General features: G+C 44.1%; 1 protein-coding gene across 2 annotated transcripts in view; it reads left to right on the forward strand.

Annotated features, from left to right (window-relative positions):
* Positions 1-24,936, forward strand: part of CHUK (component of inhibitor of nuclear factor kappa B kinase complex) — a 192,203-nt gene that overhangs the window by 71,866 nt on the left and 95,401 nt on the right. For both annotated transcript variants that reach the window (XM_077250778.1, XM_077250779.1), the window contains 4 exons: positions 5,346-5,415; positions 14,715-14,803; positions 14,873-14,962; positions 15,764-15,888. In XM_077250778.1, the coding sequence (XP_077106893.1) occupies positions 5,346-5,415; positions 14,715-14,803; positions 14,873-14,962; positions 15,764-15,888 (374 nt within the window). The remainder of the gene's footprint in view (positions 1-5,345; positions 5,416-14,714; positions 14,804-14,872; positions 14,963-15,763; positions 15,889-24,936) is intronic.

Below are 24,936 nucleotides of genomic sequence, written 5' to 3' on the forward strand. Positions count from 1 at the left end.
TTTGGGTATTTTCTGCCATATAGACCCCTAAATGTGACATCAAATGTGAGGTGGTCCCTAAAAAAAAATGGTTTTGTAAATTTTGTTGTAAAAATGAGAAATCGCTGGTAAACTTTTAACCCTTATAACTCCGTAACAAACAAAAATGTTGTTTCCAAAATTGTGCTGATGTAAAGTAGACATGTGGGAAATGTTACTTATTAAGTATTTTGTGTGATATAACTCTGTGATTTAAGGGCATAAAAATTCAAAGTTGGAAAATTACGAAATTTTTAAAATTTTCACCAAATTTCCATTTTTTCCACAAATAAACGCAGGTAATATCAAAGAAATTTACCACTAACATGAAGTACAATATGTCACAAAAAAAATGTCAAAATCAGTGGGATCCGTTGAAGCGTTCCAGAGTTATAACCTCATAAAGGGACAGTGGTCAGAATTGTAAAAATTGGCCCGGTCATTAACGTGCAAACCACCTTTGGCGGTTAAGGGGTTAAATGCTATAAAGCTTCATAAATCACAGGGTTATAAATGCTCAATACACCCATAGATTCATTGAGGGCTATAGTTTCTAAAACAAGGTATCTTTTGGGAGTTTCTTCTGCTAGGCATGTCAGGCTCTGCAAATGTGGAATGATGTTCACAATCCAGATACATTTACGCTTCAAAAATCTTATTGTGCTCTTTTCCTTCCAACCTTTGCCATGTGCTGAAACAGCAGTTTTTGACCACATAACATCTCATTTGGGAGAAATTGCTTAACAATTTATGGGGTCCAATTTCTCTTATTATCCCTTGTTTTAAAATGCAAACTTGGGGCTAAAACAACATTTTAGCTGTTAAAGCAAATTTTTGGTTTCTACATACAAATTTTAAAATGTTATGTGAAGCATGTATGCTTTCGAAAAGCTTAACACACTCCTAGATGAATTTCTTGAGGCATCTAATTTCCAAAATGGGGTTGTTCCAAAAATCAAATAGTACTCTTTCCCTTCCGAACCCTGTCATGAACCCAAGCAACAGTTTTTGACCACATATGTGATGTTAACTTTCTGGAGAAATTATGGTGTCCATTTGCTTCAATCATCCCTAGTGAAATAGTACAAAGTTGGGACTAAAATAGCATTTTACTGGAAAAATGTAATTTTTCCTTATCATACCTAAATGTTAAAAAGTTTTGTTCTGCACCTATGGATTCAAGATGGATTCCCCTAGATGAATTTATTGAGGGGTTCAGTTTCCATAATGAGGTTACTTGTGGGGGTTTCTGCTGTTTTGCGATTTCAGGGGCTCTCAAATGAGACATGGTGTCTGCTATCTTTTGCAGAGGAATTCACGCTCCAAATGTCAAATACGGTAGTTCTTCTTCCCTTCCGAGTCCTGCCGTGTGCCCAAACAGCAGTTTTTGACCTCATGTGGAATATTGCCATGTTCGGGAGAAATTGCGTAATACAGTTTATGGTCTGTTTTCTCCTATTACTCCGTATAAAAATTAAAAATTTCCTGCTGTAGTAATATTTTAGTGGAGAGCATGTAATTTTTTTTTTCAATTTACTTTGTCAAAATTTCTGTGTAGCATTCAAATGGTTAACAAATTTCTTAGCAGAAGTTTACAATAATTTTAGGGATGCAGTTTTTAAAATGGAGGTTTCCAGTATATAGGCCCCTTTAAAATCCATTCACAACTGAATAGATCCATAAAAAATTGGATTTGTAAAGTTTCTTTGAAAAAAAAAAAAAAAAAAAAAATTATAAAAAATTGCTGCTAAATTTTAACCCTTATAACATAGTAACAAAATATAAGGAGCTTTGAAAAATAATACTGACATAAAGAAAACTTATGGGAAATGTTAATAGCTATTTTGTGTGGTGTCTGCTTTACACATAGCCTTGAAAGTTTGAAAATTGCAAATTTTTTCTAAATTTTATTAAAATTTCAGATTTTTACACAGAAATGGTAAAAACGTATAGACTTAAATATACCCCTAACATGAAGTACAATGTCATGAATAAACAGTCTCAGAATGACCAGGATATGTACAGTGGCTTGCAAAAGCATTCTTCACTCCCCCCTCCACCTTGGCCTTTTACAAATTTGTTTACATTACAACTTGTATTTCAATATTTTTGTTATCCAACTTGTGTGTGCCATGATGAATAAGGGTAAGGGTACCGTCACACATTGAAATTTCCATCGCTACGACGTTACGATTCGTGACGTTCTAGCGATATCGTTACAATATCGCAGTGTCTGACACGCAGCAGCGATCAGGGACCCTGCTGAGAATCGTACGTCGTAGCAGATCGTTTGGAACTTTCTTTCGTCGCTTGATCACCCGCTGACATCGCTGGATCGTTGTGTGTGACAGCGATCCAGCGATGTCTTCGCTTGTAACCAGGGTAAACATCGGGTAACTAAGCGCAGGGCCGCGCTTAGTAACCCGATGTTTACCCTGGTTACAAGCGTAAACGTAAAAAAACAAACCGTACATACTCACCCGTCGGTGTCCTTCAGGTCCCTTGCCGTCTGCTTCCTGCTCTGAGTGCCGGCCGGAAAGTGAGAGCAGATCACAGCGGTGCTGCGATCTGCTCTCACTGTACGGCTGCACTCAGAGCAGGAAGCAGACGGCAAGGGACCTGAAGGACACCGACGGGTGAGTATGTACTGTTTGTTTTTTTACGTTTACGCTGGTAACCAGGGTAAACATCGGGTTACTAAGCGCGGCCCTGCGCTTAGTTACCCGATGTTTACCCTGGTTACCCGGGGACTTCGGCATCGCTCCAGCGCCGTGATTGCAACGTGTGACCGCAGTCTACGACGCTGGAGCGATGATTATACGACGCTGCGACGTCACGAATCGTGCCGTCGCAGCGATGAAAATTTCAATGTGTGACGGTACCCTAAGTTCACACAGGGCGTTTTTGCTGCATTTTTTTGCTGCTTTTTTGCTAATTTTCAGCTGCTTTTTACAGTACCAGCAAAGCCTATGAGATTTCAGAAATCTCATTCTCACACATTGGTTTTTTGTGTGAACTGTATTTTGTGCTTTGCTGCGATTTTTGGGCATAGAGCATGTCACTTCTTTCAGTGTTTTTGCTACGTTTTTTCAGCGTTTTTCACCCATAGACTTGAATGGGTGTTGAGAAAACCGCAGCAAAATCGCGCAGGTATCATTATGTGCTGCATTTTTGCTGCTGAAAATTCAAGGACATTAGCATGGACAAAGAGAAAAAAAACGCACCAAATATGCAACAAAAGAAAAAATAAAGTGGATTTTTTCATATTATTATGGTTGCAGTGGTGTGCATAATTCCAGTAGTGTCTTTTTCTTTTCATGTTCATTGTTGTTTTTCTACTGATTGCACCCCGGCTTATATATCCTCTATATATAGCAGTGCGCCTGGTTTTTCTTATTTTGAAAATACGCAACAAAAAATGCACCTAAACCTGTGTTTTTGACGCAGCTTCTTTCCTGCCAAGAAGATCAGGTTTTGCTGCAGAAAAAAAAGCAGCAAAAACGCCCTGTGTGAACTTACCCTAAAAAGTCTAAGTTGAAGTGAGAAAACTATAGGTATAAATTAAATTTCTGAGATCAAATAACAAAAAAATGGCATATGCATATGTATTCACTCCTTTGGCGATTAAACTCTTAATTTATTGTGCAAGCACTATCCTTCAGAAGTCACATGCTTAGAGAAAGGAAGTCCAACTGTGTGCAATCTGTGTCACATACTCTGTCAGTATATACACATCTTTTCTGAAAGGCCACAGAGGATGCAACACAATAAAGCAAGAGGCACCAATAACTGAACACCATGAAGACCAAGGAAATCTCCAAACAAGTTGGGACTAGGTTGTTGAGAAGTACAAGTCAGGGTTGGATTATTAAAAAAATAAATACCGTATATACTCGAGTATAAGCCTAGAATTTCAGCCCATTTTTTTTAGGCTGAAATTGCCCCTCTCGGCTTATACTCGAGTCATACCCAGGGGTCGGCAGGGGAGATGGAGCAGCAGCTGTGTAATCATACTCACCTGCTCCTGGCGCAGTCCCTGGTTCCCTGGCGCCGGCAGCTTCTTCCTGTAGTGAGCGGTCACATGGTACCGCTCATTACAGTAATGAATATGGACCCCACTCCACTCCCATAGCAGTGGAGCCTCATATTCATTACTGTAATGAGCGTTACCATGTGACCGCTCACTACAGGAAGAAGCTGGTAGCGCCGGGGAACCAGGGACACCGCGCCAGGAGCAGGTGAGTATAGCACAGTGCGCAATATTCACCTGCTCCCCATTCCACCGCCGGCTGCCGCTGCATCTTCCCCGTCCTCTGCACTGATGCTCAGGTCAGAGGGCGCGATGACGGGATTAGTGTGCGCGCCGCCCTCTGCCTGAACAGTCAGTGCAGAGGACGGGGAAGACGCAGCGGCGGTGGAACGGGGAGCAGGTGAATATAGCAAGTGCCGGGGGCCTGAGCGACGAGAGGTAAGTATGTGATTTTTTTTTTTTTTTTATCGCAGCAACAGCATATGGGGCAAATGTGTACATGGATCCTCTTATGGGGCATAATGTTTGTGCAGCTTTATATGGGGCAATTATCTTTATGGAGCATCTTATGGGGCCATAATCAACGTTTGTGCAGCATTATATGGGGCAAATGTCTGTATGGAGCATCTTATGGGGCCATAATCCGCATTTGTGCAGCATTATATGGGGCATATTTTAATATGGAGCATCTTATGGGGCCCATCATAAACTTTATGGAGCATTATATGGGGCTCCTGATTCAATATGTATATTCAAAAACACTTAACCTACTGATGTCTCAATTAATTTTACTTTTATTGGTATCTTTGTATTTTTGACATTTACCGGTAGCTGCTGCATTTTCCACCCTAGGCTTATACTCGAGTCATTAAGTTTTCCCAGGTTTTTTTGTGGCAAAATTAGGGGTCTCGGCTTATACTCGGGTCGGCTTATATTCGGGTCTGCTTATACTCGAGTATATACGGGTAAATATATATCTCTATCTCTGATGTTCCCCGGAGCACCATCAAATTTATTATCATCAAATGGAATTTATATGGTACCACAACAAACTGCCAAGAGGGGGCCACCCACCAAAGCTGTCAGCCCGTGCAAGGAGGGCATTAATCAGAGAGACAGCGTTGAGCCCAAAGGGAACCCTGAAGGAGTACACTGTTCAGATTTGAAAGATTGGGCTTGGTCATTAAGCTTAATATTGTCTCTGTCACTGTCACTAAGGGATTAGTTACAGCATTGATACCAAAAACAAATGCATATAATTGCAGTATTCTTACTTTTTTTCTTATTTTCGCTTTAGCTTTTGAACAAACCAGAAAACTGCTGTGGTCTGAAGGAAAGTCAAGTGCTGAATATATTAAGTGACATTGGTATGTAATCTCTCTGGTCCAGTGCTGATGGCTGTATTGTAATGGATTCACCTTACTAGATTTAAATGAATTGCCACTACTGACACCCCCTTTTCAGTCACCATGTTTCCAGCAAGTAAAATAACAGCTACACTCTCCTGCGGTGCCAGCCCTGTTCCAGCGTTGTCTGCACTGGCCCACTTGGGTCTTAAGTTACATCCTGATGACCCCTCCTTCGGACATAACTGATATGTGGAGGTAGACAGCAGCTGCAGCTCTGATTCCCTCTGAATGTATGTCAATCTAATATATAAAGCTGAATGTGTGTATGTATGTGTGTATGTATGTCCGGGATTGGCATCTGAACTGTTGCAGCTACAGCCACAAAATTTTGCACAGTCACATGTCTGGACCCCGAGAGCGTCATAGGCTATGTTGTGAGGTGAAATTTTAATCCCGCGCTTTCCAATTCACCAAACAATTTTGCCCCTATCTACATAATGGGGAAAAAGTGAAAGGAAAAGTGTTGGAGGCAAATTAACAGCTGCCAGATGTGAACAAGGGGGACTTAAAGAATGAGAGCGATGGCGCCAAAGAGTATATACTGTACAGTTGCTAAGGTGGGGCCCCGACATGGGATAATCACCACACCACCACGGGGATATGAACACACAAAATGCGCGCCACACTACCACGTGCTCGAACACATATACCACCCTCTGCGCACATTTCACCACACATACACCAACCTCGCCACATAAAAGTCGAATCACAAAAGCGCCGCTCAAAACTCGCCACGCAAAAAACTCTCCACATGCAAAACTCGCCACACGTGCAAAACTCACCTCATGGAAAACTCGCCACACACATAACTTGCACACGCGGAAAAATTGCCACATGCACAAAAGTTGCAACACATGCAAAAGTTGCCTCACACAAAACTTGCACATACTCAAAAGGCACCACACATAAAACTCGCCACGCGCAAAACTCGCCATGCTCAAAACTTGCTGCACACAACTTGCTACACTAACCTGTCACATGCAGCTCGACACACAAAAAGTTGCTACACGCATGTCGCCACACAAAACTCATCTCACAAAAGTCGCTACATGCATGTCGCCACACGCAACTCAACACACACAACTTGACACACGAAACTCGCCCTAAAACACACACAAGTCTGGTATTATCCTTCAAAAATAAAAATCTGATTAATAAGCTGAAAAACTACAAGAGCAACAAATGTACCATATAGGAATCCGGCAGCTGTCAGTCACATGACCAGTCTATTATGTGTATGTGTGAGCTAATATATACTGCCAGGGGGTGGGCTTACTGTTGGCTGGAGATTTATCAGGCTGCCAATTTAGCTTACAAATACTGAGGTAAAAATACTGACCAAATAACGTGTGAACGAGGTCTAATACAGGAGGAGATGACATACAGATATATACTATATACAGGAGGAGATGACACACAGGTATATACTATTTACAGGGGAGATGACACACAGGTATATACTATATGCAGGAGGAGATGACACACAGATATATACTATATACAGGAGAGATGACACACAGGTATATACTATATAGAGGAGGAGATGACATACAGGTACATACTACATACAGCAGGAGATGACATACAGGTATATACTATATACAGAAGGAGATGACACACAGGTATATACTATGTACAGGAGCAGATTACCTACAGGTATATAGTATATACAGGAGGAGATGACATACAGGTATATACTATATACAGGAGGAGATGACACACAGATATATACTATATATAGGTGAGATGACACACAGGTATATACTATATACAGGAGGAGATTACATACAGGTATATACTATATATAGGAGGAGATGACATACAGGTATATACTATATACAGGGGAGATGACACACAGCAGGTATATACTATATACAGGGGAGATGACATACAGGTATATACTATATACAGGAGATGACATACAGGTGTATACTATATATAAGGGAGATGACAAACATGTATATACTGAGGTGAAAATGAGAGGTGTGAGGTGAAAATGAAAAGGTGTGAGTGCAAAATGAGAGGAGTGAGGGAAAATAGTGGAGTGATCGGAAAATGACAGATGTGAGGTTGAAATGACAAGTGTTAGGGGGGAATGAGAGGAGTGAGGGGGAAAATGAGGTGTGAGGGGAAAAATGAGAGATGTGAGGGGGAAAATGAAAGATGTGATGGGGAAAATGAGAGGTGTGATGGGAAAATAAGAGAAGTGAGGTGCTATAACTAACCACAGATATTTACTATGCCCAGGCAACGCCGGGCTCTTCAGCTGGCTTAGATTTACAATCTCCATGCTTTTCTCATGGTCAACTTTGTGGCCTGTTCAAGAGTTGGAACAGCCAAAAATCTGTTTGTCTTTGCACCTGAAGGAAAAACTAAGAATGTCGTTTATCAAAAGGCTCTCGAATAAGTAGTAGAAGATTACTTCACATTACTTGGCCAATTTAGTTAAATCTGTGTGGAATATCTCTGGTGTTGAAATATATGTTGTAAAATGCTTCTATTAGCTTAGTTTTTGCCTTTTAATAATTACATTTCTATCTATTTGTTTTGTGTTTTTTTTTGTGCAGAATAAATTTTTGTTAACACATTCTATTTTGCTAACAGCAGTTATTACCCCGGGCGAAGCCGGGTAGTACAGCTAGTTACATATAAAAGAGGGGAGAATGAAGCCGCTATTGATTTGCACAGGGATGTCCTGCATCAGAGGCGACTACAGCCATATTATTTATAAGGGGAAACAGTGATTGAGAAGGGGATGTCCAAATAAGCGACAACCCCTTTAACCCCTTCAAGAGGCAGCCCTTTTGCGTTTTCGTTTTTCGCTCCCCTCCTTCCCAGAGGCATAACTTTTTTATTTTTCCGTCAATATGGCCATGTGAGGGCTTATTTTTTGCGGGACGAGTTGTACTTTTGAACGACACCATTGGTTTAACCCCATCCCGACCTGTGACACAGCGTATGCGTCATGAAAGTCGGTGCCAATCTAACCTGTGACGCATATGCTGTGTCACAGAATGATCGCGTCCCTGCAGATCGGGTGAAAGGGTTAACTCCAATTTCACCCGATCTGCAGGGACAGGGGGAGTGGTACTTTAGCACAGGGGGGGTGGCTTTGCCCCCACGTGGCTACGATCACTCTGATTGGCTGTTGAAAGTGCAACAGCCAATCAGCAATTTGTAATATTTCACCTATGAAAGGTGGTGAAATATTACAATCCAGCCATGGCCGATGCTGCAATATCATCGGCCATGGCTGGAAACCCTGATCTGTCCCCCACCGCCACCGATCTCCTCCCCAGTCCTCTGTTCTGTGGTCTTCTCTCCTCCGTCCTCCTGTCCTCTCCCCCCGTGCTCCGATTCATCCCCCACCCCCTCATACTTACCGAGCCTCCCGGTGTCCGTCCGTCTCCTCCATGGGCGCCGCCATCTTCCAAAATGGCGGGCGCATGCGGAGTGCGCCCGCCGAATCTGCCAGCCAGCAGATTCGTTCCATGTACATTTTGATCACTGTGATAAAACCTATCGCAGTGATCAAAATAAAAAAAAAAATAGTAAATGAACTCCCCCCTTTATCACCCCCCCATAGGTTGGGACAACAATAAAATAAAGAAAATATTTTTTTTTATTTTTTTTTCCACTAGGGTTAGAGCTAGGGTTAGGGTTAGGGCTAGGGTAAGGCTATGGCTATGCACACGTATTCTGGTCCTCTGTGGATTTTTCCGCAGTGAATTTGATAAATCCGCAGTGCAAAACCGCTGCGGATTCACCGTGGTTTTTCTGCGGATTTCACTGCGGTTTTACAACTGCGGTTTTCTATTGGAGCAGTTGTAAAACCACTGCAGAATCCGCAGAAAGAAGTGACATGCTGCGGAATGTAAACCGCTGCGTTTCCACGCAGTTTTTTCCGCAGCATGTGCACAGCGTTTTTTGTTTCCCATAGGTTTACATTGAACTATAAACTCATGGGAAACTGCTGCGGATCCGCAGCGTTTTCGGTAGCGTGTGCACATACCCTTAGAATTAGGCTATGTTCACACGGTGCGGATTTGGCTGCGGATCCGCAGCGGATTGGCCGCTGCGGATTTGTAGCAGTTTTCCAACAGGTTTACAGTTCCATGTAAACCTATGGAAAACCAAATCCGCTGTGCCCATGGTGCGGAAAATACCGCGCAGAAACGTTGCGTTGTATTTTCCGCAGCATGTTAATTCTTTGTGCTGATTCCGCAGCGTTTTACACCTGTTCCTCAATAGGAATCCGCAGGTGAAATCCGCACTAAAAAACCACTGGAAATCCGTGGTAAATCTGCAGGTAAAACGCAGTGCCTTTTACCTGCGGATTTTTCAAAAATGATGCGGAAAAATCTCACACGAATCCGCAACGTGGGCACATAGCCTTAGAGTTAGGGTTGGAATTACGGCTAGGGTTGGAAATAGGGTTAAGATTAGGCTTGTGGTTAGGGTTATGGTTAGGGGTGTGTTGGGGTTAGGGTTGTGGTTAGGGTTGGGATTAGGGTTAGGGTTGTGTTGGGGTTAGGGTTGTGGTTAGGGTTATGGCTAGAGTTGGGATTAGGGTTAGGGGTGTGTTGGGGTTAGTGTTGGAGTTAGAATTGAGGGTTTTCCACTGTTTAGGCACATCAGGGGTCTCCAAATGCAACATGGCGCCACCATTGATTCCAGCCAATCTTGCGTTCAAAAAGTCAAATGGTGCTCCCTCCCTTCAGAGCCCCGACGTGCTCCCATACAGTGGTTTACCCCCACATATGGGGTACCAGAATACTCGGGACAAACTGGGCAACAACTATTGGGGTCCAATTTCTCCTTTTACCCTTGTGAAAATAAAAAATTGCTTGCTAAAACATTTTTGAGGAAAGAAAAATTATTTTTTATTTTCATGGCTCTGCGTTGTAAACTTCTGTGAAGCACTTGGGGGTTTAAAGTGGTCACCGCACATCTAGATTAGTTCCATGGGAGGTCTAGTTTCCAAAATGGGGTCACGTGGGGGAGCTCCAATGTTTAGGCACACAGGGTCTCTCCAAACGCGACATGGTGTCCGATAACGATTGGAGCTAATTTTTCATTCATAAGTCAAATGGCGCTCCTTCCCTTCCGAGCCCTGCCGTGTGCCCAAACAATGGTTTACCCCCACATGTGAGGTATCCGTGTACTCAGGAGAAATTGCCCTATAAATTTTAGGATCCATTTTATCCTGTTGCCCATGTGGATATGAACAAATTGAGGCTAAAAGAAATTTTTTGTGAAAAAAAAAAAAAAAAAAAAGTACTTTTTCATTTTTACGGATCAATTTGTGAAGCACCTGGGGGTTCAAAGTGCTCACTATGCATCTAGATAAGTTCCTTGGGGGGTCTAGTTTCCAAAATGGGGTCACTTGTGGGGGAGCTCCAATGTTTAGGCACACAGGGGCTCTCCAAACATGACATGGTGTCCGCTAACGATTGGAGCTAATTTTTCATTCAAAAGTCAAATGTCGCTCCTTCCCTTCCGAGCCTTGTCGTGTGCACAAACAGTGGTTTGAGACCACATATGAGGTATCGGTGTACTCAGGAGAAATTGCCCAACACATTTTAGGATCCATTTTATCCTGTTGCCCATGTGGAAATGAACAAATTGAGGCTAAAAGAAATTTTTTGTGAAAAAAAAAAAGTACTTTTTAATTTTTACAGATCAACTTGTGAAGCACCTGGGGGTTCAAAGTGCTCACTATGCATCTAGATAAGTTCCTTGGGGGGTCTAGTTTCCAAAATGGGGTCACTTGTGGGGGAGCTCTAATGTTTAGGCACACAGGGGCTCTCCATACGCGACATGGTGCCGGCTAAAGATTGAAACCAATTTTTCATTCATAAGTCAAATGGCGCTCCTTCCTTTCCGAGCCCTGCCGTGTGCCCAAACAATGGTTTACCCCCACATGTGAGATATCAGTGTACTCAGGAGAAATTGCCCAATAAATTTTAGGATCCATTTTATCCTGTTGCCCATGTGGAAATGAACAAATTGAGGCTAAAAGAAATTTTTTGTGAAAAAAAAAAAAGTACTTTTTCATTTTTACAGATCAATTTGTGAAGCACCTGGGGGTTCAAAGTGCTCACTATGCATCTAGATAAGTTCCTTGGGGGGTCTAGTTTCCAAAATGGGGTCACTTGTGGGGGAGCTCTAATGTTTAGGCACACAGGGGCTCTCCATACGCGACATGGTGCCGACTAAAGATTGAAACCAATTTTTCATTGAAAAAGTCAAATGGCGCTCTTTCCCTTCTGAGCCCTGTCGTGCGCCCAAACAGTGGTTCCCCCCCACATATGGGTTATCGGCGTACTCAGGACAAATTGTACAATAACTTTTGGGGTCCAGTTTCTCTTTTTACCCTTGGGAAAATAAAAAAAATTGTTGCTAAAAGATCATTTTTGTGACGAAAAAGTTAAATGTTCATTTTTTCCTTCCATGTTGCTTCTGCTGCTGTGAAACACCTGAAGGGTTAATAAACTTCTTGAATTTGGTTTTGAGCACCTTGAGGGGTGCAGTTTTTAGAATGGTGTCACTTTTGGGTATTTTCAGCCATATAGACCCCTCAAACTGACTTCAAATGTGAGGTGGTCCCTAAAAAAAATGGTTTTGTAAATTTTGCTGTAAAAATGAGAAATCACTGGTCAAATTTTAACCCTTATAACCTCCTAGCAACAAAAAAAAATTTGGTTTCCAAAATTGTGCTGATGTAAAGTAGATATGTGGGTAATGTAATTTATTAACTATTTTGTGTCACATAACTCTCTCGTTTAACAGAATAAAAATTCAAAATTTGAAAACTGCGAAATTTTCAAAATTTTAGCCAAATTTCCATTTTTTTCAAAAATAAACGCAAAAATTATCGACCCAAATTTACCACTAACGTGAAGCCCAATATGTCACGAAAAAACAATCTCAGAACCGCTAGGATCCGTTGAAGCGTTCCTGAGTTATTACCTCATAAAGGGACACTGGTCAGAGTTGCAAATAACGACCAGGTCATTAAGGTCAAAATAGGCTGGGTCATGAAGGGGTTAACCATGTCTTGTACTAGAAAACGGGAAAAAATTCCAAGTGAGGTGAAATTGCAAAAAAAGTGCAATCCCACACTTGTTTTTTGTTTGGCTTTTTTGTTAGGTTCACTAAATGCTAAAACTGACCTGTCATTATCATTCTCAACATCATTACGAGTTCATAGACACCAAACATGTCTAGGTTATTTTTTATCTAAGTGGTGAAAAAAAAATTCCAAACTTTGCTAAAAACAAAATATAAAATTGCGCCATTTTCCGATACCTGTAAGTGTTTCCATTTTTTGTGATCTGGGGTCGGTTGAGGGCTTATTTTTTGTGTGCCGAGCTGACGTTTTTATTGATACCACTTTTGTGCAGATACGTTCTTTTGATCGCCCGTTATTGCATTTTAATGCGATGTCGCGGCAGCCAAAAAAAAGTAATTCTGGCGCTTTTAATTTTTTTTTCTCGCTACGCCGTTTAGTGATCAGGTAAATCCTTTTTTTATTGATAGATTGGGCGATTCTGAACACGGCGATACCAAATATGTGTATGTTTGATTTTTTTTTTTATTATTATTGTTTTATTTTGTATGGGGCGAAAGGGGGGTGATTTATATTTAAAAAAAAAAATTATTTTTTTTACTTTTGCCATGCTTCAATGCCTCCATGGGAGGCTAGAAGCTGGCATAGCCTGATCAGCTCAGCTACATAGCAGCAATCTTCAGATCGCTCCTATGTAGCTGAATTACAGGCTTGCTATGAGCGCTGACCACAGGGTGGCGCTCACAGCAAGCCAGCATCAACAACCATAGAGGTCTCAAGGAGACCTCAGGTTGTCATGCCAACACATCGCTGACCCCCGATCATGTGACGGGGGTCGGCAATGCGCGCATTTCCGGCCCGAAGGCCAGAAGCTGTAGTTAAATGCCGCTCTCAGCGTTTGACAGCGGCATTTTACTAGTTAATAGCGACAGGTGGATCACGATTCCACCTGCCCCTATTGCGCGCACATGTCAGCTGTACAAAACAGCTGACATGTCGCGACTTTGATGTGGGCTCAGCGCCGGAGCCCACATCAAAGGGGGAGACACGACATGCACAGTACTAGTACGGCGCATGTCATGAAGGGTTTAAAAGGTTATTCCCATTTTAATAGGAAAACATAAAGCTTAAAGGGCACCTGTCACCCCCAAAATGGCTGGTGAGGTAAGCTCACCGGCATCAGGGGCTTATCTACAGCATTCTGTAATGCTGTAGATAAGCCGCCGATGTTACCTGAAAGAGGAGAAAAAGACGTTAGATTATACTCACCCAGGGGCGGTCCCGCTCTGGTCCGCGTCTGATGGGTGTCTCCGGTCCGCTCCGGCGCCTCCCATCTTCGTTCCATGACGTCCTCTTCGGGTCTTCGCGCCGCGGCTCCGGCGCAGGCGTACTTTGTCTGCCCTATTGAGGGCAGAGCAAAGTACTGCAGTGCGCAGGCGCCGGGCCTCTCTGACCTTTCCGGCGCCTGCGCACTGCAGTACTTTGCTCTGCCCTCAACAGGGCAGACAAAGTACGCCTGCGCCGGAGCCGCGGCGTAAAGACCCGAAGAGGACGCCATGGAATGAAGATGGGAGGCGCCGGAGCGGACCGGAGACACCCATCGGACGCGGACCAGAGCGGGACCGCCCCTGGGTGAGTATAATCTAACGTCTTTTTCTCCTCTTTCAGGTAACATTGGGGGCTTATCTACAGCATTACAGAATGCTGTAGATAAGCCCCTGATGCCGGTGAGCTTACCTCACCAGCCATTTTGGGGGTGACAGGTTCCCTTTAATGAGCCCAATTAATTATTGCATTTGAGCCATATTTTTGGGTGTTTTTTGCCTGGTTTTCATATGCTCCTTTCTCTTTTAACTTGAACCATTTATAAATTATTTTGTGTTCACCAATTTTTGGGTTTTTTTATACTCTTAATTGTGGACAGGTTTGGGGTTACCCGATGTTTTTGGTTATCTATAAACTGCAACTTTTTATAAAGTTGTAACATTTATTTAGCAAATGTACTCCAGGCCCCCTCCCCCTTACGATATAATTTCTCATATAACTGTAACTTTTTTGCCTTTATTTAAAAATAGAAAACATTTTTTACTTTGCTCCAAATCCATGAACCACGTCCATAATTGTGAAAGCTGCTTTTAACATGCCTATTGCAACAGAACGTTGTACTCTATTGACTTCTGTCTAGGCTCCGGGATTCAGTATCTACATGAGAACCGAATCATTCACAGAGACTTGAAACCGGAAAACATTGTGCTGCAAGACTGTAGTGGAAAGGTAAATCCAGCTCTATCAAAAGTGTTGTCTGGTAAATGTTATATTTATAATTATTTCTCCTTGTTCTAGATTGTGCACAAAATCATTGATTTAGGCTATGCCAAGGATCTTGATCAGGGAAGTCTCTGTACCTCTTTTGTAGGAACTCTACAATATCTGGTATGTATAATGTATTTTTTGCATATATAAATGGGGATCCTTTGTTTTCTCAGTTGTGGGTTATACCGCTGCTGCACCAAATAAATTGGAACAGGAACAATAGAAAACTGAACTGAACTGTTCCCTCATCAGTAATACCTAAGGCCGCCTTCAAACATCAAGGATTTTCTCAGGAGCAAAAAACATCTGAGTTTCATCACTGTTTTTGAGCAGTTTCATCAGTGTCCGTTTTTACCATCAGTTTGGTCAGAGTTTCATTGGTTTTTCTTCGATTTTTAAAAATAGATAACTGATGGAGATTTCTTCAACCACTCCTATCAAACAGTCTGTGAAAAACATAATATGGACAGCATCCGAATGTTGTTTAATTGTTTTTTTTACGGACTCCTAGATCAAAATCAGACCCGTCTCTACTATTTTGTGAGGACCACTCAGTCTGCCAAAAAAACGCAGACATTTTTGAGAAGTCCCATAGACTATTAATGAGTATGATTTTTATTCATGAAAATCACAGATAACACCGTATGAGAAAAGCAGATGTTTTTGTAAAATACTGAAGGAAAAAAAAAAAAACAGTTGGCTAGATACATGGAAACAAGGCCTAAAGACACCTGGCACAAAGACGTTTAAGTTCATATTGCAAAATTGTTGAAAAGCCACATTGTTTGATGTGATTTTAATTTTTTTTTAATTGGAGGCAAAGATGATCGTGTTTTTGTGGTTTTTTTACGATCGTGGGAAAAATGCAGATAAAATGGAATGGTTACCTATCTCTATTCTTTCCTTTTCCTTTCCCTGAAGGCCCCAGAGCTCTTTGAGAACAAGCCTTACACTGTGACTGTTGATTACTGGAGCTTCGGTACCATGGTTTTTGAATGCATTGCTGGCTTTAGACCATTCCTACATAACATGCAGCCTTTTACTTGGTGAGTAAGTGCTGTATTACACTTTCTGATCTTTGGGCAATATGTATACCGTATATACTCGAGTATAAGCCGACCCGAGTATAAGCCGACCCCCCTAATTTTGCCACAAAAAACTGGGAAAACTTATAACTCGAGTATAAGCCTAGGGTGGAAAATGCAGCAGCTACCGGTGAATTTCAAAAATAAAAATAGATGCGCCATACCGTTCATTATGGCCCCATAGCTGTGCCATATAGTGCTCTGCACCGTTCATTATTGCCCCATAGCTGTACCATAGAAAGCTGCGCCATATAGTGCTCTGCACCGTTCATTATTGCCCCATAGCTGTGCCATATAGTGCTCTGCACCGTTCATTATTGCCCCATAGCTGTGCCATATAGTGCTCTGCACCGTTCATAATTGCCCCATAGCTGTGCCATATAGTGCTCTGCACCGTTCATAATTGCCCCATAGCTGTACCATAGAAAGCTGTGCCATATAGTGCTCTGCACCGTTCATTATTGCCCCATAGCTGTGCCATATAGTGCTCTGCACCGTTCAGAATTGCCCCATAGCGGTGCCATATAGTGCTCTGCACCGTTCATTATTGCCCCATAGCTGTGCCATATAGTGCTCTGCACCGTTCATTATTGCCCCATAGCTGTGCCGTATAGTGCTCTGCACCGTTCATAATTGCCCCATAGCTGTGCCATATAGTGCTCTGCACCGTTCATTATTGCCCCATAGCTGTACCATAGAAAGCTGTGCCATATAGTGCTCTGCACCGTTCATTATTGCCCCATAGCTGTGCCATATAGTGCTCTGCACCGTTCAGAATTGCCCCATAGCGGTGCCATATAGTGCTCTGCACCGTTCATTATTGCCCCATAGCTGTGCCATATAGTGCTCTGCACCGTTCATTATTGCCCCATAGCTGTGCCGTATAGTGCTCTGCACCGTTCATAATTGCCCCATAGCTGTGCCATATAGTGCTCTGCACCGTTCATAATTGCCCCATAGCTGTGCCATATAGTGCTCTGCACCGTTCATAATTGCCCCATAGCTGTGCCATATAGTGCTCTGCACCGTTCATAATTGCCCCATAGCTGTGCCATATAGTGCTCTGCACCGTTCATAATTGCCCCATAGCTGTGCCATATAGTGCTCTGCACCGTTCATAATTGCCCCATAGCTGTGCCATATAGTGCTCTGCACCGTTCATAATTGCCCCATAGCTGTGCCATATAGTGCTCTGCACCATTCATTATTGCCCTATAGCTGTACCATAGAAAGCTGTGCCATATAGTGCTCTGCACCGTTCATTATTGCCCCATAGCTGTGCCATATAGTGCTCTGCACCGTTCAGAAATGCCCCATAGCGGTGCCTTATAGTGCTCTGCACCGTTCATTATTGCCCCATAGCTGTGCCATATAATGCTCTGCACTGTTCATTATTGCCCCATAGATGTGCCATAGAAAGCTGCGCCATTGCTGCTGCTGCTGCTGCTGCAATAAAAATAATAAAAGACATACTCACCTCTCTTCCTTGCAGCTCCTCAGCGTCCCGTCCCGGCGTCTCTCTGCACTGACTGATCAGGCAGAGGGCGGCGCGCACACTATATGCGTCATCGCGCCCTCTGACCTGAACAGTCAGTGCGGAGAGACGCCGGGAAGATGGAGCGGCGCCCGGCGTGTGGAACGCGGACAGGTGAATATGACATACTTACCTGCTCCCGGCGTCCCGCTCCTTCCCCCGGACAGCTGGTCTTCGGTGCCGCAGCCTCTTCCTCTATCAGCGGTCACCGTTACCGCTGATTAGAGAAATGAATAGGCGGCTCCGCCCCTATGGGAGTGGAGTCCATATTCATTTCTCTAATGAGCGGTCCCACGTGACCGCTGAACAGGGGAAGAGCTGCGGCACCCGGAGACCATGGGACGGGCAGGGGGAGCGCCAGGAGCCCCGGAAGCAGGTAAGTATGCCTCAGCACCCTCTCCCCCTCACCCGCCGACCGTGACTCGAGTATAAGCCGAGAGGGGCACTTTCAGCCCAAAAATTTGGGCTGAAAATCTCGGCTTATACTCGAGTATATACGGTAGTTCTATTTATTTTAATATTATATGTTTATTTAATTATTTAAAGGAGTTAAACCACTGGACAACCCCTTCTTAAATGTTAATAAGTTGCAAATAAAAGGACCGCAGTCATGTATTGCGATAACATTGCAGCACTGTCTGCCTGTGAGATTAACCCCTTCCCGACCTGTGACACAGCGTATGCGTCATGAAAGTCGGTGCCAATCCGACCTGTGACGCATATGCTGTGTCACAGAATGATCGCGTCCCTGCAGATCGGGTGAAAGGGTTAACTCCAATTTCACCCGATCTGCAGGGACAGGGGGAGTGGTGCTTCAGCCCAGGGGGGGTGGCTTCACCCCCTCGTGGCTACGATCGCTCTGATTGGCTGTTGAAAGTGAAACTGCCAATCAGAGCGATTTGTAATATTTCACCCAAAAAAACGGTGAAATATTACAATCCAGCCATGGCCGATGCTGCAATATCATCGGTCATGGCTGGAAAACCTAATCTGTACCCCCCCACACCCACCGATCTCCTCCCCAGTCCTCCGTTATGTGGTCCGCCCCCCTAAGTCGTCCTGTCCGCTCCCCCTGTGCTCCGGTTCCCCCCCCCCCCCCCCGTGATCCGATCCCCTTCGTACTTACCGGGCCTCCCGGTGTCCGTTCGTCTTCTCCATGGGCGCCGCCATCTTCCAAAATGGCAGGCGCATGCGCAGTGCGCCCGCCGAATCTGCCGGCCGGCAGATTCGTTTCAGATATATTTTGATCACTGAGATATAGCCGATCACAGTGATCAAAATAAAAAAAATAGTAAATGACCCCCCCCTTTATCACCCCCATAGGTAGGGACAATAATAAAAATAAATAAAATATTTTTTTTTCTTTTTCTACTAGGGTTAGGGGTAGGGTTAGGGGTAGGGTTAGGGGTAGGGTTAGGGGTAGGGTTAGGGGTAGGGTTAGGGGTAGGGTTAGGGTTAGGGCATGTGCACACAGTGCGGATTTGGCTGCGAATCCGCAGCGGATTGGCCGCGGATCCGCAACGGATTGGCCGCTGCGAATTCGTAGCAGTTTTCCATCAGGTTTACAGTACCATGTACACCTATGGAAAACCAAATCCGCTGTGCCCATGGTGCGGAAAATACCGTGCGGAAACGCTGTGTTGTAGTTTCCGCAGCATGTCAATTTTGTGCAGATTCCGCAGCGTTTTACACCTGTTCCTCAATAGGAATCCGCAGGTGAAATCCGCACAAAAAAACACTGGAAATCCGCTGTAAATCCGCAGGTAAAACGCAGTGCCTTTTACCTGCGGATTTTTCAAAAATGGTGTGGAAAAATCTCACACGAATCCGCAAAGTGGGCACATAGCCTAAGGGTTAGGGTTGGAATTAGAGTTAGGGTTGGAATTAGGGCTAGGGTTGGAAATAGGGTTAATATTAGGCTTGTGGTTAGGGTTAAGGATAGGGTTAGGGGTGTGTTGGGGTTACAGTTGTGGTTGGGATTAGGGTTAGGGTTTGGATTAGGGTTAGGGTTGGGATTAGGGTTACGGGTGTGTTGGGGTTAGGGTTGTGGTTAGGGTTATGGCTACAGTTGGGATTAGGGTTAGGGGTGTGTTGGGGTTAGTGTTGAAGTTAGAATTGAGGGGTTTACACTGTTTAGGCACATCAGGGGTCTCCAAACGCAACATGGCGCCACCATTGATTCCAGCCAATCTTGCGTTCAAAAAGTCAAATGGTGCTCCCTCCCTTCCAAGCCCCGACGTGCTCCCAAACAGTGGTTTACCCCCACATATGGGGTACCAGCGTACTCAGGACAAACTGGGCAACAACTATTGGGGTCCAATTTCTCCTGTTACCCTTGCGAAAATAAAAAATTGCTTGCTAAAACATCTTTTTTGAGGAAAGAAAAATGATTTTTTATTCTCACGGCTCTGCGTTGTAAACTTCTGTGAAGCACTTGGGGGTTGAACGTGCTCACCACACATCTAGATAAGTTCCTTGGGGGGTCTAGTTTCCAAAATGGGGTCACTTGTGGGGGGTTTCTACTGTTTAGGCACATCAGGGGCTCTGCAAACGTAACATGATGCCCACAGACCATTCCATCAAAGTCTGCATTTCAAATGTCACTACTTCCCTTCCGAGCCCTGACGTGCGCCCAAACAGTGGTTTACCCCCACATATGGGGTATCAGTGTACTCAGGAGAAACTGGACAACAACTTTTGGGGTCAAATTTCTCCTGTTACCCTTGGGAAAATTAAAAAATTCTGGGCTAAAAAAATATTTTTGAGGAAACAAAACACATTTATTATTTTCACGGCTCTGCGTTATAAACTTCTGTGAAGCACTTGGGGGTTCAAAGTGCTCACCACACATCTAGATTCGTTCCTTGGGAGGTCTAGTTTCCAAAATGGGGTCACTTGTGCGGGAGCTCCAATGTTTAGGCACACAGGGGCTCTCCAAACGCGACATGGTGTCCGCTAATGATTGAAGCTAATTTTCCATTCAAAAAGCCAAATGGCGTGCCTTCCCTTCCGAGCCCTGCCATGCGCCCAAACAGTGGTTTACCCCCACATATGGGGTATCATCGTACTCAGGACAAACTGGACAAAAACATTTGGGGTCCAATTTCTCCTATTACCCTTGGGAAAATAAAAAATTCCGGGCTAAAAATCATTTTTGAGGAAAGAAAAATATTTTTTTATTTTCATGGCTCTGCGTTATAAACTTCTGTGAAGCACCTGGGGGTTTTAAGTGCTCACTATGCATCTAGATAAGTTCCTTGGGGGGTCTAGTTTCCAAAATGGGGTCACTTGTAGGGGAGCTCCAATGTTTAGGCACACAGGGGCTCTCCAAACGCGACATGGTGTCCGCTAACGATTGGAGCTAATTTTCCATTCAAAAAGTCAAATGGCGCGCCTTCCCTTCCGAGCCTTGCCGTGCACCCAAACAGTGGTTTACCCCCACATATGATGTATCGGCGTACTCAGGAGAAATTGCCCAACAAATTTTACAATCCATTTTATCCTGTTGCCCATGTGAAAATGAAAAAATTGAGGCTAAAATAATTTTTTTGCGAAAAAAAAGTACTTTTTCATCTTTACGGATTAATTTGTGAAGCACCTGGGGGTTTAAAGTGCTCACTATGCTTCTAGATAAGTTCCTTGGGGGGTCTAGTTTCCAAAATGGGGTCACTTGTGGGGGAGCTCCAATGTTTAGGCACACGGGGGCTCTCCAAATGCGACATGGTGTCCGCTAAATATTGGAGCCAATTTTTCATTCAAAAAGTCAAATGGCGCTCCTTCCCTTCCGAGCCCTGCTGTGCGCCCAAACAGTGGTTTACCCCCACATATGAGGTATCAGCGTACTCAGGACAAATTGGACAACAACGTTCGTGGTCCAGTTTCTCCTTTTACCCTTGGGAAAATAAAAAAAATTGTTGCGAAAAGATTATTTTTGTGACTAAAAAGTTAAATGTTAATTTTTTCCTTCCATGTTGCTTCTGCTGCTGTGAAACACCTGAAGGGTTAATAAACTTCTTGAATGTGGTTTTGAGCACCTTGAGGGGTGCAGTTTTTAGAATGGTGTCACTTTTGGGTATTTTCAGCCATATAGAACCCTCAAACTGACTTCAAATGTGAGTGAGGTGGTCCCTAAAAAAAATGGTTTTGTAAATTTTGTTGTAAAAATGAAAAATCACTGGTCAAATTTTAACCCTTATAACTTCCTAGCAAAAAAAAAATTTGTTTCCAAAATTGTGCTGATGTAAAGTAGACATGTGGGAAATGTTATTTATTAACTATTTTGTGTCACATAACTCTCTGGTTTAACAGAATAAAAATTCAAAATGTGAAAATTGCTAAATTTTCGCCAGATTTCCGTTTTTTTCACAAATAAACTCAGAAATCATCGACCTAAATTTACCACTAACATGAAGCCTAATATGTCACGAAAAAACAGTCTCAGAATCGCTAGGATCCGTTGAAGCGTTCCTGAATTATTACCTCATAAAGGGACACTGGTCAGAATTGCAAAAAATGGCCAGGTCATTAAGGTCAAAATAGGCTGGGTCATGAAGGGGTTAAAGCTGCAAGAAACCTGCAAATGTGTCAGGTATAATCACACACAGATTTGCAGTTTGATCAAGAGAGCAAAGAGTGGCCATCACACTGGTAACATCCCTTCATGTAAAATAATCTCTGAAGACAGAGTTATCTTCCAGGCAGCATCCTCCTGCAGGGCGGGGATTCGAGAATTAAATCCGAGCACCAACCAGTGCTTGGAGAGAAGGAAAAAATGTGTTTACAAGAAGACAAAGTTCTTTTCTCTTGTTCTGTGTTGTTTACTTGTCTCACACTGGTAACTCCCTCTTCATGTAAAGTAAGCTCTGGAGGCAGAGTTTTCTTCCAGGAAACATCCTCCCCATAGCCTGGAAGAGGTCATTTTACATTGTACGGTAGTGTTCAAAATAATAGCAGTCCTGTATGACTAAGCAGATTAATCACTGTTTCTCGGTCTCCCATGACAGCACTACGGAGAGAGGGGATCCGCCCTTCAGGGACAGGAAACCTACAGATAAAAGGGCGGTACCTCTCCCTCGCATCAGTTGGTTTCCTGTCCCTGACGGGGAACCTCTTTTCGGCAGTACCTGTAAGAAGACGCCGTATCCAAAGGACCGGGACCGGACGGTCTGGTTCCGGCAGCGAGGAGGCTCCTGCTGCGGCTTGTCCGGCACCCGAAGCCGCCACCGCTGGAACCGACGGGTTCTTCAGGGTGTGCGGGGGAGACCGCCGCCAGACTCCGAGGGGGGAAGGGGCGCTGGCACCCAGGGCTCCTGTGCCGGCCTCTGCATGCTCCGGGTGCAGAAAGATGGCCGCCGCTCCGGAAATGCGGCGTTAACTTCCGGGTCATCTCCGCGCGCATGCGCGGTAATCTCTCCTCTCCCTGGGATGTGCGCAGGACCCGAAGTGCGGCAGAACGCCGGGGGTGGCGCCGGATTTAAAAAGGGAGATGGTGCACACATAGTTGTCGCACGATCTTCCTTTAACTATGGAGGACAGCGATCCACAACAGCTGCAGCCCAGGCAGCAGCTCCATAAGAAAGTGGACCCCAAGAGCTCCAGAAGAAGTGGATCAAGCAGTCGGTCCACACAGCGCAGCAGATCTGCTGCAAGGACTAACTCCCCTCCTCAAGAGGCTCCACTGCCAGACCCGGGCCCTCCTCCAGAACCGGTACCTGCCTCCACATCCGAATGGTGAGTGATCTCCGTGAAAGTGTACATTTTTTTATAATAGGGCTTCCTCTTCTCCCTTACTAGGGTAAGAAGAACTTGGAGAAAAAGAAAAATAGGGTCTGCCCCACCTGTAGCGAAGCTTTGCCGGTAACCTGGAGAAAAAAGCTTTGTAAATCTTGCATTCAGCGTTTATTATGTGAAGAAACCCCTGACTTCGCATCTGAACTTAAAACTATAATTAGATCTGAAGTTCAGAATGCCCTATTATCTTCCAAAAAAGGGAAGGAAAAGGTGAAGGAGACGGTATATTCCCACTCTGCCCGATCCTCGTCTGAGGACGTGGACTCTGACGATTCCAAATCCTCCCTATCTTCCTCTGATGAAGATTCGGGCCGTCATTGCTTCCCACTAGAGGAAGTGGACGCTTTAGTAAAAGCCGTCAGAGCCACTATGGGGGTTGAGGATCCCAGACCCGATAAAACGGCTCAAGATATAATGTTTGGAGGTCTGGGACAAAAAAAGCGGAGAGCTTTTCCGTTAAATTCCAATGTCCAGACACTGATCAAAAAAGAATGGGGAAAACCGGACAGGAGAAATTCTTCAGTACCCTCGCTTAAAAGAAAGTATCCCTTCGATGACGAGGCGTCCACTTCTTGGGGCAAGACACCAAAATTGGACGTAGCAGTAGCAGTAGCCAAAGCCTCGAAAAAATTTGCGCTCCCGTTTGAGGATATGGGTACCCTCAAAGACCCCTTAGACAAGAAAGCGGATACCTTTCTTAAAGGGGCATGGGAATCGGCTGGGGGTAGCTTGAGACCTGCAGTCGCAGCAACCTGCACCTCCAGGTCTTTGATGGTGTGGGTTGACCAGCTGGAAAGCCAGATTAAGGACGGGTCACCCAGAAATAAATTGCTTGACTCAATCCCTGCAATTAGGGCAGCAGCAGCATTCCTAGCGGACTCCTCAGCGGACTCAGTACGTTTAACATCTAAGGCCACTGCCCTCTCCAACGCAGCTAGAAGGACCCTATGGCTTAAGAGCTGGCCAGGGGATCTCCAGACAAAGTTGAAATTGTGTTCTATCCCATGTGAGGGAAATTTCTTATTTGGGGAAACCCTGGATGACATCCTCCAGAAAGCAGGGGACAAAAAGAAGGGGTTCCCAAATCTGGGGCCAGCCCCATTTAAACAGTCCTTTCGGAACCGTAAATTTTTCCGTCGGAGACCTCCCAGAGAACAGAATAAATGGGGTAGTGACAAAAACGAGGTCTTCGGCAGCAGAACAAGCGGCATTAGAGAAAGAAATTATTTCCCTACTGCAGAAAGCCGTAATTCAGGAGATCTCTCCTCAAGAAATGGAGGAGGGGTTTTTCTCCCCTCTGTTTCTAGTACCGAAACCCGACGGGTCCTTTCGGACGATCATAAACTTAAGAAACTTAAACAATTATGTAAGAAACCACAAATTCAAAATGGAAACAATAAAATCTACAATAAAAATTCTCTTTCCAAATTGCTACATGCTTGTGATAGACCTGACCGACGCATATTACCATGTGCCCATCCACGAACATTCTCAAAAATTTCTCAGGATGGCGGTGTCCATAAAGGGGAAAATAAGGAACTTCCAGTACAGGGCCCTCCCGTTCGGGATCTCTATTGCTCCGCGGATATTCACAAAAATAGTAGCGGAGATGATGGCCCACATAAGGGAGCAAAACATGATCATAGTCCCTTACTTGGATGATTTTCTTATTGCCAGCGACTCGG

Source organism: Ranitomeya variabilis, chromosome 4 (assembly GCF_051348905.1).
Source record: "Ranitomeya variabilis isolate aRanVar5 chromosome 4, aRanVar5.hap1, whole genome shotgun sequence".
NCBI classification, from domain to species: domain Eukaryota; kingdom Metazoa; phylum Chordata; class Amphibia; order Anura; family Dendrobatidae; genus Ranitomeya; species Ranitomeya variabilis.